Source organism: Lottia gigantea (assembly GCF_000327385.1).
Source record: "Lottia gigantea unplaced genomic scaffold LOTGIsca_19, whole genome shotgun sequence".
Classification (NCBI taxonomy): domain Eukaryota; kingdom Metazoa; phylum Mollusca; class Gastropoda; family Lottiidae; genus Lottia; species Lottia gigantea.
The window spans coordinates 1,682,792-1,695,307 of NW_008708358.1; the positions used below are offsets into that span (position 1 = coordinate 1,682,792).

The 12,516-nt window shown below is 32.2% G+C and overlaps 3 protein-coding genes across 3 annotated transcripts in view; 2 read left to right on the forward strand and 1 right to left on the reverse strand.

Annotated features, from left to right (window-relative positions):
• The window catches only part of LOTGIDRAFT_231390 (hypothetical protein), a 4,919-nt gene extending 3,612 nt beyond the window's left edge, over nt 1-1,307 (forward strand). Inside the window, exons 11-12 of the mRNA XM_009052767.1 lie at nt 1-766; nt 787-1,307. The gene's annotated coding sequence lies outside the window, so the exon portion shown is untranslated. The remainder of the gene's footprint in view (nt 767-786) is intronic.
• A 438-nt stretch (nt 1,308-1,745) lies between these two features.
• On the forward strand, nt 1,746-5,291 carry LOTGIDRAFT_206236 (hypothetical protein; the record flags this gene model as incomplete). The annotated part of the gene is made up of 10 exons (XM_009052768.1): nt 1,746-1,767; nt 2,262-2,346; nt 2,469-2,567; nt 2,852-2,993; nt 3,312-3,422; nt 3,650-3,762; nt 4,172-4,259; nt 4,391-4,482; nt 4,774-4,852; nt 5,113-5,291. The coding sequence occupies exons 2-10, from the start codon at nt 2,281-2,283 to the stop codon at nt 5,289-5,291; spliced, it is 969 nt and encodes a 322-aa protein (XP_009051016.1). The 5' UTR covers nt 1,746-1,767; nt 2,262-2,280.
• Nucleotides 5,292-6,593: 1,302 nt separating this feature from the next.
• LOTGIDRAFT_231392 (hypothetical protein) lies at nt 6,594-12,350 on the reverse strand. The gene is made up of 8 exons (XM_009052769.1): nt 12,305-12,350; nt 11,398-11,856; nt 10,639-10,935; nt 10,164-10,232; nt 9,408-9,620; nt 8,505-8,777; nt 7,672-7,770; nt 6,594-7,338 (listed from the first exon to the last, which is right to left on the reverse strand). Exons 2-8 carry the CDS (start codon nt 11,854-11,856, stop codon nt 7,051-7,053), a joined length of 1,698 nt encoding a protein of 565 aa, XP_009051017.1. The 5' UTR covers nt 12,305-12,350; the 3' UTR covers nt 6,594-7,050.
• Nucleotides 12,351-12,516: the final 166 nt, after the last annotated feature.

The following is a 12,516-nucleotide window of genomic DNA, read 5'->3' on the forward strand; positions in this document are numbered from 1 at the left end:
TTTTTCAGAAAACATTAATTGTGTGATAGGATATTTTTAAAATGTAAATAGGTTTTTTATGTACTAATATATAGTTGTTGATATCTTCCTTTTTTCTTTACTCTGAATTTATTGATATATTTGAAACAGACTTAGTTTTTCTAGACTTATGATGTGCACACTCCTTCTTGCTTGCACTTCCTGATTCCCATCATCTTCACAATGTGAAGCTATTATAAATATCTTATATCTTGACTGCAAAAGCCAACTTTCTTATATCATGGAAGTCTGTAAATGCAGTGATTTGATTGGTTTGTACACTGTCATACAGCCAAAGAGAGCTCTCAACAGAAAATCTATTAACCATAAGCTATAATTGTTACAATCTTTTTGTCGAGGGCTCTTGATTAGTTGTATTCACTTGCATACAATCCAATCAAATTGCTGCATTCCTTGATACAAGCCTATACCCTGACATTGTGAAGATGGATTTCCATATGACATCTTGAGTTTTCTGCTTGTAACCTTGTATCAATAATGTGTAAATTTCATTCTTTCTCTTTCATTTTCAGCATACCATGTCAAAAAGTCTTGTAGAAAAAACACACTTTCTACACTTTCCTCTATTTTTCTTTTCATATCTGTATCTATGTACATACATGTATCATATCATCACAATAAATTGTAATACTTATATTACAAACAAATATCTAGAGGCTTTAATGTACTTAAAGTATTGTAAAGAATTTTCGATTAAATGTCTGTGGTTTCTGCAATTCCACTAAGTGTTTGATGGAATCACTAATTGTGAAGGGCGTCATGATGTGATACAAGCATATTTTGCAATTAGTGAACCCTTATCACAAAAATTGTACAATAATTTTCAGTGGAATCTGACCATTTGCATCTTGTGCTATCCTTTACAGAGATTTTTCAGTTTTTTGGAAGCATGTCTATATTGATTGTGAGCATGGTAATATCCCTCCTGAAATGTATTTTAATAATTAGTTGAATGTTATTTGTTGTATGTATATAGATCTAATGTAAAATACTTTCAAAAATATTAAAATATATTCAAAATACATAGAATTATTGCACATTATGTTCGTAAGGCCTAATACCAAAGGGATTTCTATCTAACTCTTACAAACAGTTCCTGAAAATACTGTGAAATTCTCTATGAGGCTGCACTTTAAAATGAATCAATCCATAAGACAAGAAAGACAATAAATGCAATAGAATAACAACCTAAAATTGATTAAGATGATGAATTTTGAAATATTTATATCATAATTGTAATAAAGAGTTGAAAATAAATCTGAAAACTTACAAATCAGACTTTTTAAAAAATCTTCAACCAAAAGAAGTTTATAAAACAAGAATTACTCAATCTAATGACATTAATGGAAAAAACAAAATTGACTTAGACATAAGCTTAGTAACAAAAGTTCCTAATGTTAAACATTAATAGACAGACAGATATATTCGCAAATCTGTTTTTATGAATGCAAATGAACATCTAGTCAACTTGCAAACATATGGCTTTAAACTGCAGAAAGAAACCTGCACTGTTATTTAATTGTAGTCTTAAAAATTCATTATTAACTAGAGTTGTTTCCCTTTGACCATTAAACTTAACGTTGTTCAATGGCCAATAGACTGTAAAATAAAGCTTTATTTACTTTAAACTTACTGTGCCATCCTTCTTGAACAATACAGACGTGGAGTATTGATTGTAATACACAAAATGGCGACTCAGGACTTTGTTTATTATGGAGGAATAGAGGGGTAAATATATTGTACATTTTCTAGTATGTATTTTGGTACTTTACTCCGATAACGTAGTGTACTGGAATAGAAGTAATAGGCTATGGTATACATAAGACCTGATATATGACTTTATATCTGCCCAGGCTATCAGTGAACTATGGAGTAGTTAATATTGGTGTATAAGGCTAATATAAAGAAGAATGGTGGATTTTTTGGCTCACCTAATGCTTTAACAAGGCAAGGGCCTGATAGGTCTGATAGGTCATAGAACTGTACCGGTATTAGTATACAGTACAGTACTATGGATAGGTCAACTAAGAGGATAGAGGATAAATTAAGGAAAAGGAAAAGTTTAATGCCTTAAATGGAATATGTGACACCTCAAAACTAGAGCAAACTCAAGCTTAAGTGATATAGCCAGAAACATGTGAATTAGGAGTCATTTTCACATTTAGATTGCTGTAGATTACCCTTAAGTTAATATCTCTGTATTCTGTATATATTTTTTACAGAGGAGCCACCCATTCGAAAATGGTGATTTTAAGATCTGATGGTAAAATTATGTCTTGGAGTGAAGAAGCCTGCACAAACCAATGGGTACAGTATGAGTATTGATTTCTTCAATGATTTACATTTATGATTAAAACAACTAAAAGCTGTTTATTTTTTTGTTATTTTTCACTGGAAAGGACTTGCTTAATTGTTTTTGTGTTCTGTAGTTGATAGGTTTAGAAGAATGTAATAAAAGAATCAATAATATGGTAGAGGACTCAAAACAGAAAGCTGGTCTTGATAAAACCATCCCTTTAAAAGCTCTGGTGAGTCTTTTTCACAAGAAATCTGACAGGAAAAATAAATAAATGAAAAGGAAACCATAACCTTATTTGAAACTATATTGTTTTAGATAAAATGGCCCCAAACAATCAATATACAAAATATCATGGCACTTAATGAATTTGCATTCTATGACTATGTGGTCATGTCAGGCAAAATTCATGTGACAAATCGGCATAAATCACTTTGTGCGACTTTCGAAGAACTTGAAAACCTTACAATTTTTACAGTTTTCAACAGACAAAACTCTGTTTATTTTATTGTACAGGGAATGTCATTAAGTGGTATTGATGAAGAAGAATCCAGAGTGAATCTAGAAAAACACCTGAAGAAAACCTACCCTCAAGCTACAGAGAATATCTTTCTTGCTAATGATGCTGTTGGTTCTCTAGCTACAGCAATTGATGGCGGTAAGTTACAGGAACCTGATGACTTTAGGTTTGATTGAGTTGATACTGCTTTAAATGGATACAAAGGTCAATGCCACAAGAAGTCGATAAGAATAATCTGGGATGAACTGTATATTCGATATTTCTTTTATGGACAGTCAGTCACAGTTTAAGCTATTGCATAAGCTATAAGATTATTATTTTTAAATGGGGAGTATGTTATGATTATTAGTCAGACTTCTTAGGTTCTTGAGAAATGGAAGATGCAAATAAGATGGTCTCAATACCCATAAAAAAGCTAGAAAACACATTTAATTCCATGTATTTTTATACTTCCAGGTGGAGTTGTGTTGATAGCTGGTACTGGTTCGGTTGGTCAGCTAATTAACCCTGACCTGTCAGAACATAGATGTGGGGGGTGGGGACACGCTATAGGGGATGAGGCTTCAGGTATTATCTAAACTTTTAAGTTTTTATTTCCTTTATTCCATCTTTTGTTGGAAGATTGGAACCGTTGTGACTCAGAAAGTATGTCTTGAGGTCCACAGTTGAATCTCTGCATGGGTGATATCTTTGTTTAGTGGAAGGGCTGACATGTTAAACAAATAGATACATTGTATCTGATCTTTTTATCTAAAAAGCACTTGTTATTACTATGTGTAATTTGTAATATTCAGGATATTGGATAGCCCAGAAAGCAATAAAGATATATTTTGATCATGTTGATAATTTATTCTCTACACAATATGATGTTAGTGTTGTAGAAAAGGCCATGTTTAAATACTTTAAGGTAATGTTATGATGTTTTGTAGTAAATCTTTTAATACTTAAACCTTAGCATTGTTCAGCCTGCCTGCTTCATTGTACATGAAGAGTACTTGAATACTGGTAGGGGCATACTGGGGTGTCTGACCACAGGACTTGGATGTGGGCCTGGGGCCTGAAGACTTCAATTATCTTGGAAACCCAGTCCCTCCCTGGATGCAGAACCAGTCATTTGAATCCTGGTTGTTTCATTTACTTTTTTGGATGAAGTAGATGGTGTATCCAGTCTTTTTGGTAAAGATGTGCATCGTGAGATGTTTGCTAACATGCTAATAGCAATACCCGTAACCAATTTTGGAGAGTCCCCTTGACAAAATCATGACTTTTTACTTTTTAAAAATAACTAACCTATGAAATATATTTCTCCTTCACAGGTAACTGATCAAGGTGGAATGTTACAACATTTTTATAGTAATTTTAATAAAGCTCATATAGCAGGTTTCTGTAAGGAAATATCATCAGGTAAGAAAAGAGTATTTTAATATTTAAACATACACTTTGTCACAATTTAAAAATAAAAACATAGTTTACAATAAGATATTCATGGTACTAATATAGATATTAATTTGTAAATATTCCTGATATCATTTTAGAAACTAAAGACCCATTAGTGTGTCATGTATTCAAAGAGGCTGGTAAACTCTTAGCTCAACATGTTATAGCTCTCGTACCAAAAATGGACAAGGTGGGTTAATAACAACTATTTCTTCTACATTCTTTGAGTTTCAATGTCTTAGGTAATGTGGTTGTCACAATCTACAGTTTACTTTTTTTTTTTCATTAATCTTTGTGTAAAGATGTGGATAAATACTGTCAATTATGTCTGGTATATCATCTTTCAACAAACCAGAAACATGTGTAACTGCATGATGTTGTCGTAGATGGATATATGCAGATACATGTACAGCTAGTTTCACTGTATAACCTAATGTCTGTTAACCTGAAGATAAGTTTTCCAATATTTAAATATTTACAGAGTTTAATCAATGAAGAAGGAGGTATAAGAATAGTTTGTGTTGGTTCTGTGTTCAAAAGTTGGCCATTACTTGAACTTGGTAGGTATTGTACTGTTAATCCTTCTGTAGTGAAGTTTAAGTCGATTACCTGCAATAGTGGTTTGCCCTCCCAAATTCCAGAGTCTAAATGTTTGAATGACCATCCAGAAATATGACTGGGCTGGCACCCCCAGTTTAATTGGAGCTCACCATTCTGTGGACCTACTTAGGCATCTAATCTAATGGTTCAGATTCAACACCATCTACAATTACTAGATTTATCGCAAAGTCAAAGTGAAATATATTTCAATCCATTACAGGTTTTGTAGAAAACTTAAAACAGAATGGTAAACTAATCGGAATAAAAGAAGTCATGTTATTACGACTGAAAGCGTCTGCAGCCATTGGTGCCGCTGTACTTGGTGCCAAATCACTTAAAAGCAAAATACCTCTTGACTATTCTGCTAATTATGATGTTTTATTCCATTCTTCCATTTGATATACAAGATAAATGCATTACTTTGAAAGCTCAGACACAAAAGGCAGATAAGTAACTTCAGTGGGGAAATTAATTTTGTGCTGTTGGTAAAATGATATGAATATTAAATGATGAAAATTAGGGCTTACTATATTCAAATGAATACTTTCCATTCCATTGGGCAAAGTAAATGTGTCCTATACACAAGTTTATTCACAGGGTTTAAAATATTGGTATGCATTCCAGCATGGTAATGTGAATGTGTTAAACATACAGCTACATTTGTTTAATCGAACAGGCCTGTAATTATTTGAATTTGCATTATATGTTTTTATATGGTGTATGGTCAAGATATACGAGAATGCATTTGACAGTTCAAAATAAGTCTTGGTTAGCATATAAGATATTTCTAAGGTTGTAAAATTCTTCACCAGGGGTGCTAATCATGAAAACTTCACTAAGATAAAAATCCAATTTTTCAGAAATACACCAATCAGATGATTGTAACAATTAAATTTGTAAGTTGCGTTTTCAAGAATAAGGCTCCAAGGGATTTGGAGTTACTTCCCTCGTCTTTACTAACATTTCAAGTTCCCTCCTCTTATTATGTCAAAATCCAGATTCTGTTGGTGTATGTTACTTTGCTGGGCAAAAAGCTGACTACAAAATTAAATCTTTTAAATATGAGAATTTTTGCAGAAACAGAATTTCCATATAAGGTTTCATAACTATATTTTAAATAAAGTTTACCAAATGACTACAATACATTTTTTTTTTAAATAGGTCTCACATCATCTTTATATGTTAATGTATATTATTTTTAATTGTTTATATTTTAATATCTAATATTAAATAAATGAGATTTCTATTTTTAATTTTTTTGTTAATTTTTGTCCTTGTTCAGGAGGTATATTTCATAATCAGGTATATTCGTTACAATCAAATAGATATTTGAGATCTTTGTGCTCTTAAGAGGACTAAACAGTAATACGAGCAGTCGGTTATATTTTTTAACACAGACTAATCTACTACCAAATTTGGTTCGAATTGTGTCCAGATATGCACAAAGATTTTTGTCTAAAGATCTATCATAGATAAACTATTGTGTGTATGATTTTCAGCGCTAGAAAATGCATCAATATAGTTTCCATTACTGGAGCCCATTCCACAAAAAATCTAATAATAAAAATTTAAGGAATTTTGCATCAAGAAGTGCCATACTTACGACAAAATTGATTGCACGATTTTTTAGTGGAACGGGGCCCTGTATAACTTGGGAATGAAAAAATAATAAAATGCCGTACAAATAACTAAAACAATACCTGCAATTATAAAGTTATTTTCTTTTATTGTAAAATATAGCACTGATACCAACATTGAATAGTATTATGCAAAATAGATGAAACATTTTAGGTGGAAAGCACTTGAGTTTAAATAAACTTTAAACAATAACAAAGATTAGAATATGGTATCTTGAGCTGTCCTGATGAGGATTATGTTTCAGAAACCCATGTTGGCAGCATGATTTGAGTTCTGGTGATGCAGATAATCTCGGCAGATTTATAAACTTTACTGAAATTTGCCATGGAATTAAGAATCAATTCATGGCCATCTTTTAGCCATTTTATAAGTTTAGAATATCATAATTTGTTACAAAATTATATATTATATTATCACAAAATTTAAATTAAGAGAGCAAATAACGCCAAAATATCAAGAATACATAAATAAATGATCTTCAGAAATTCAATATTTTGGCTAGAATTTCATTCCAAAAATCTTACTCGACGCAAGTTTCAATATGATCCAACAACTTTTGTCCCTCCGCAAAATCTTTACTACATTTTGGACAACATAGGACTTCATTAGCTCTTTCAGTACTTTGCTTTCTGCCTGGAACTGACTTTGATTTCAAAAATGACCTCTTATCTGGAACAGGAACTGGCAAAGATTGGTAGACATCTTTACTCGAAGGATCGAGTATTTCATAATCTTTGAGGTTTAGCGAACCTGGTCCATCTATTACTAATTCTTCTCTTTCACGATGCCCTCTTGATGCCAGTTGAGCCTGAAATAAAAAAAATCATAGAATCACATGATGTAGATCAACATATTCATACCAAATTCTGTATTCGAAATAACAATACAATGACAGACAACTTCCTATTTAGTATGGTTTCGAACTGAATTTTGGTTGTTATTTCAAATTATCAGACTATTAAAATTATCTTATTTGCGAATAGTAAGATATTCTAATAATGATTTCAACAGACAATGCAATAGTAACAAAATAACAGTCAAAATACCCTTAAGAAAAGTAACATTTTGTACTAAGTATATGTGATGTCATGTACAAGTTAAAAAAGACCACTTCTATATCAGTTAAACACTACATCCTTACCTCTACATTAGATTGTACAGCAGGAATGAAAGCTGTTGGTTGGTATAAATCTCGGGGTTGATTTATTTTAGTCTGGTACATCACTCTATACCTATCAGCCTAAAATTTATAACAATATTTACATTAGCTATTATTTTATCCATTGGTCTAATACAAATTCGTGTGGCATTTATATCACTATAAACGCCATTGCCTCATCACCAAAACATTAGGCGTAGTAATTTTAACCAATGACGTTGTTATTCATTGACGTCATTATATCAAATAAATGGTCTACAATCATGTCGGTAGTCCCAAATGTTGAAACGTAAAGAAATAGGCCCTACTTAAATTCATACTAAAGTCTTTGTATCAAAATTAGAATGTCTTGAAAACGTATATATAAGCAATAAACTGTTACCCTATGGCGGTTATGGTCGTATATCAGGACAAAGCTTGGCTGGAAAATTAATCCAATTAATTAATTGAATTTTCCAGCCAATCTTTGTCCTGATATACGACAATAACCACCATAGGGTAACAGTTTATTGCTTAAATACATGTATAAGTTGATGGTTTTTACATAATTTGATATTCCTATCAGATATTTTCAGTGAAAAATTGTCTGTTTAACGACCTTACAATAGATAAAACCTTGGCCTGAAGCGAAACAAATCCATGAAAAAAACTTGCAGTACACTCTCAATCCCATCATATAAAAACAGAAAAGCATTAACTTTGTCCATAAACTATTGTAACAATATAAACCTTGCTAAGTGGACAAGAATTTGAGTCAAATGAGTCAATTGTGCGGACATGCTGACAAAGAAAAGATGAAAAAAAACTAGGCTTACTTCCTTCTTGCTCTTCTCCAGTTGAGCTCGAACATCTGTCAATTCTGATTGAGCACGAGCTCGATCTTTCCTCTCCTTTTCAAAATCTTCAGCACAAATTTGAATCTGAGCCATCAGAACTGTGATAGTTTCTGCGCTATCTTCACCAATATTGGGTCCAGAAGACAAGTTCCTCACACGTTCCTGAAGTTCTTGGATTCTGGCCTGTTTTTCTTCCACTGAATGATTCAATTCTTGGTATAATGATTTAAACTGTGAAGCCTCTTGTTCAGCCTAAAATGAGGGATTTAAATCCATGTACATACAATAGTTCTTGGCTGTGCATTGTGGACTCTCTGAACAATTTTGGCAGAAGATGCAAGAAGAATGTGTCCTATGACAATTAGTTATAATAATAATATATACATATAGTATAGACCTTATTCATGCATCAGCCATATTGAATCCAGAACGAGGCTCATAACCCAAACGATGAAAAGGTAACGTGGTGTCACTGCATAAAATCACCACCTTGACGTCTTTAAGGCCTACTTCTCCAATCCCACTAACTCGAAACTAATAATATTTTACATCATTCAATATGGAATTGATTAAGCTATTTCAAGATACTTTCAGATGAATTTTACTTTCATACATTTCCAAGAAAGGGCAGTTTTAAGCACATTTTCTTGCTGTTGAGCGAGTGTTTAATGACATCAAATTGGCTATTCATATCAATGGATCACTTAATTTGTGGCATTTCCACTATGCAATAAGTATCCTTTTTGGAGGTAAAATCACTTAATCCTAAAACTTTCTATCGCAGCAAATAGATCCCTACCATGGTCCTATTTTACAATAAACCAATACCCAACATTCATAACTTATTACAGTGTATAATCAAAAAAACCAAAAAATACATACTATTGCTTTCTCTTGTTGTATTTGTTGACATTGGTCATAAGCTTCATTTAATGTACTTTCAATCCCAGACGGAAACTTAGTACGTAGACTGTTAATTTCTGCTGTTCTCTCTTGAAGAATAGATTGATGGTTCAATATCTCGGTTTTCTGTTCCTGTATGGTTCTAACTAGTTGTTTTGTATACTCCTGCCATCTTACATTCATTGAAGTTATCTACAAAGGCAAATGATTTGGGTATCAAAATAAGAAACTTCAAATGAGGAACTATAAAGAAAAGTTGTATCAGGTGCCTAGGGCTGGGCGATGTACCGGTATCACTATAAATACCGATATAGGAATTTAAATTGTTAATTAAAAAATCAAAAATACCGATATATCGCCATATCGTGATATAACCTGATGGTAGTTATCATAATATAGAATTTTTGTCCAGATAAGATCATCTATCAACATAATTTTAACAAGTAACTTGATGTATGAAATAGATTTTTTTTTTCATGATATTCAAGACTGGGGTATTTTTAGAGATATTTATTGTTTTATGTTACATTTCTAGTTCATAATTTTCTTTCAAGAACCAGTAAAAAAAAAAATTAAAAAATATCGCGATTTATACCCATATGCTTAATATCCTGATATCAACTTGAACCAATATCGCCCAGCCCTACAGGTGCCTAAAGTAAATATACCCTACCCTGCCTGGCGCCACACCTGCCATTGCTGCTTAATATTACACACAAAATTAAACAACATTACCTCTGTTACTTTACTCTCTAATTGTAAATTATTTTTCTTCAATATTTCTAATTCTTCACTAGTGACGTGCTGTAAAAAATATGGAAACAAATGAGTTTTACACCATCATCTTCCTGGACTATTGGTGAAATAAAATCAAAGGGTGTTTTACATTCTTATGTTCTACACTATAGCCTAGTAATGAAGGTATGAAAGGTCATGGAGGCAATTGCAGAAGTATCTTTAATCAGCCTCAGTTTTTCATCACATATATATGTATACCACGGAGAAACTGAATTGATTTTATATGAAACAGTACTTGATTGCTAAGGCCCTGGACAAAAAGTTTGATGTCACTCAATAAGGGATTCAATTCATCAAAAGTTTTCATTGAGCAAAAACAAACATCAATCCGCCCCCCCATAACCATTAGCTACAGGCCTGTAGCTTATGTTACCCTAAACACATTTGACCTGTGAAAAATTAAAATACAAACCTGAAAAGATGACCTGTCATTAGAAATAGATGATGAAGATGATGATCGCCTCACATTGCTTTCTTCTTTTACTTTATTCAACTTTGAATCTAAATCTTGACATTGACTCGCAAAACTTCTCAAAATTGTTTGAAAATTTTCTAATTCTTGGTGATTTTCTATTGCAATTTGGTCTCCATAACTCTGGTTCTCATAGCCATATTTGTTATTGGAGTCTTGTGCATTTCTTAACTGGTTCTGTAGATGATCGTTCTCCACAGTTAAATTGGTGATCCGTTTATTTAAGTCATCGATAGTCTGAAAATATATTTGATATTTGAATGTAAACTAATAATAAGTTAACCTTTGCCAGAAAGATTGTAATTTACGATTAGTATTTCTGGTTAATTTCTAAATATTTTAGTATAAATATGAATAAAAGTTCAATAATATCACTGCATTAACATAAACCAAATTGTGTTCTTAATACTGAACATTTGTTCAAGTTATGAGTTTCTGAAAAATTACACGGCAACTAACTTGTTACAGTGGCAGTAAGTTAATGTCCTAAAGAGCCATAATGTTTGATCAACAGCCAAATAATACTTTGATTTAATAAGATGTCTTATAATGAAGATTAGCCTAGGAGCCCAAAATTTTAGGGGTACTGACAATATCTGCTCTGCAAAAGCCTCATTACACCTTTGTCTATCGAAGTGAATCCGATTTCTATGGTCTACCATCCGATTTCGATCTATTAAATGATGAAATGAAACCTACATCTTGAAATTTGTTCAAATCTTTGACCTCTACACCATTACCACATTGATGTAGGAGATTCTTCAAGCGGACATTTTCTCTGGACAAATTCTCTAAAGTTTGTGGACAGAGACTGGCTACGTAAACATCATTTTCTTGGAGAGTGACATCATCTGGCAAAGAGTTAATGGTTAATCGGCTCTGTAGATTCTTAACCGCAGCTTCAAGCGCTCGCTTCTGTTTCTGTGTGGTCTGCAGCTCATCACGTGTCTCCTGTAGTAACTTAGTAACAGTTTCTACACCTTTAATCTTAATTCGTTCAGAATCTAATTGTTGATTACTCTGTTTAATCACCAATTTCAAATTCTCTATTTTTTCCTTCAACATGCTGTTTTCTATCGACTCTTCACTTGAGGGTGTTCTGGTAAATTGTTTTTGAGCTAGTGTTTCCATTGTACCTTTTATTCTAATTTCATTCATCTAAAATGTACAAATATTAAAGTGTAATGAAGGCCTTACATACATCATAATAAAAAGTATCAGATACGGTATATTGTTACATTTATTTGTAAAGCAACTATTCACCATTCACCTATCAACATTTCCATCAAATAACTTAAAGCTAACCCTCTTTGATTAAGCCTTTTTGTCTAGCTAATATTATTGATAATTGATTGATACTAAGTTGAAACTGTCAATAGGTCTAATATAATTATTATTATTATTGTATCCTGGACCTCCCTTGAAGTCGTAGCCGGACTATGATTTGATCACTTCCGACCATGCAATCATTATGTATTGAAATTCAGGAAGAACGTTTTTGTAAAAAAATCTTGCATATTAGGTATCAAAACCTTTTTTGAGTATTGAGTATCAATTACGTTGAAAGGAACAATTCGCAAATAGAAAAATCATGTCTATTTTTTACCTAAATTACTAATATTACAATTTTACAAATGATTATAAGTCATCATGTTTACCTTTTCTGGAAATTCCCCTTAAACGTCAAACAAAATCTTGATTATCCAGACCGTCAAATAAAGAGAGTCACTGGGCTGCGTTCGTTTCGTCAAAGAATAAAGATTATGTCCTGAACATAATCCGGTTACTCTGATCATATCTCGCATAATAAATAACACA

Bases quoted from the DNA above. Each gene is read 5' to 3' on its own strand.
- LOTGIDRAFT_231392 (XM_009052769.1), bottom strand. From the start codon at position 11,856: ATGAATGAAATTAGAATAAAAGGTACAATGGAAACACTAGCTCAAAAA. The intron at 10,233-10,638 runs GTTTGTATTTTA...TATTTTTTACAG, and splicing joins ATGACAGGTCATCTTTTCAG to CACGTCACTAGTGAAGAATT. The intron at 9,621-10,163 runs GTAATGTTGTTT...TTGCCTTTGTAG, and splicing joins TAGAGAGTAAAGTAACAGAG to ATAACTTCAATGAATGTAAG.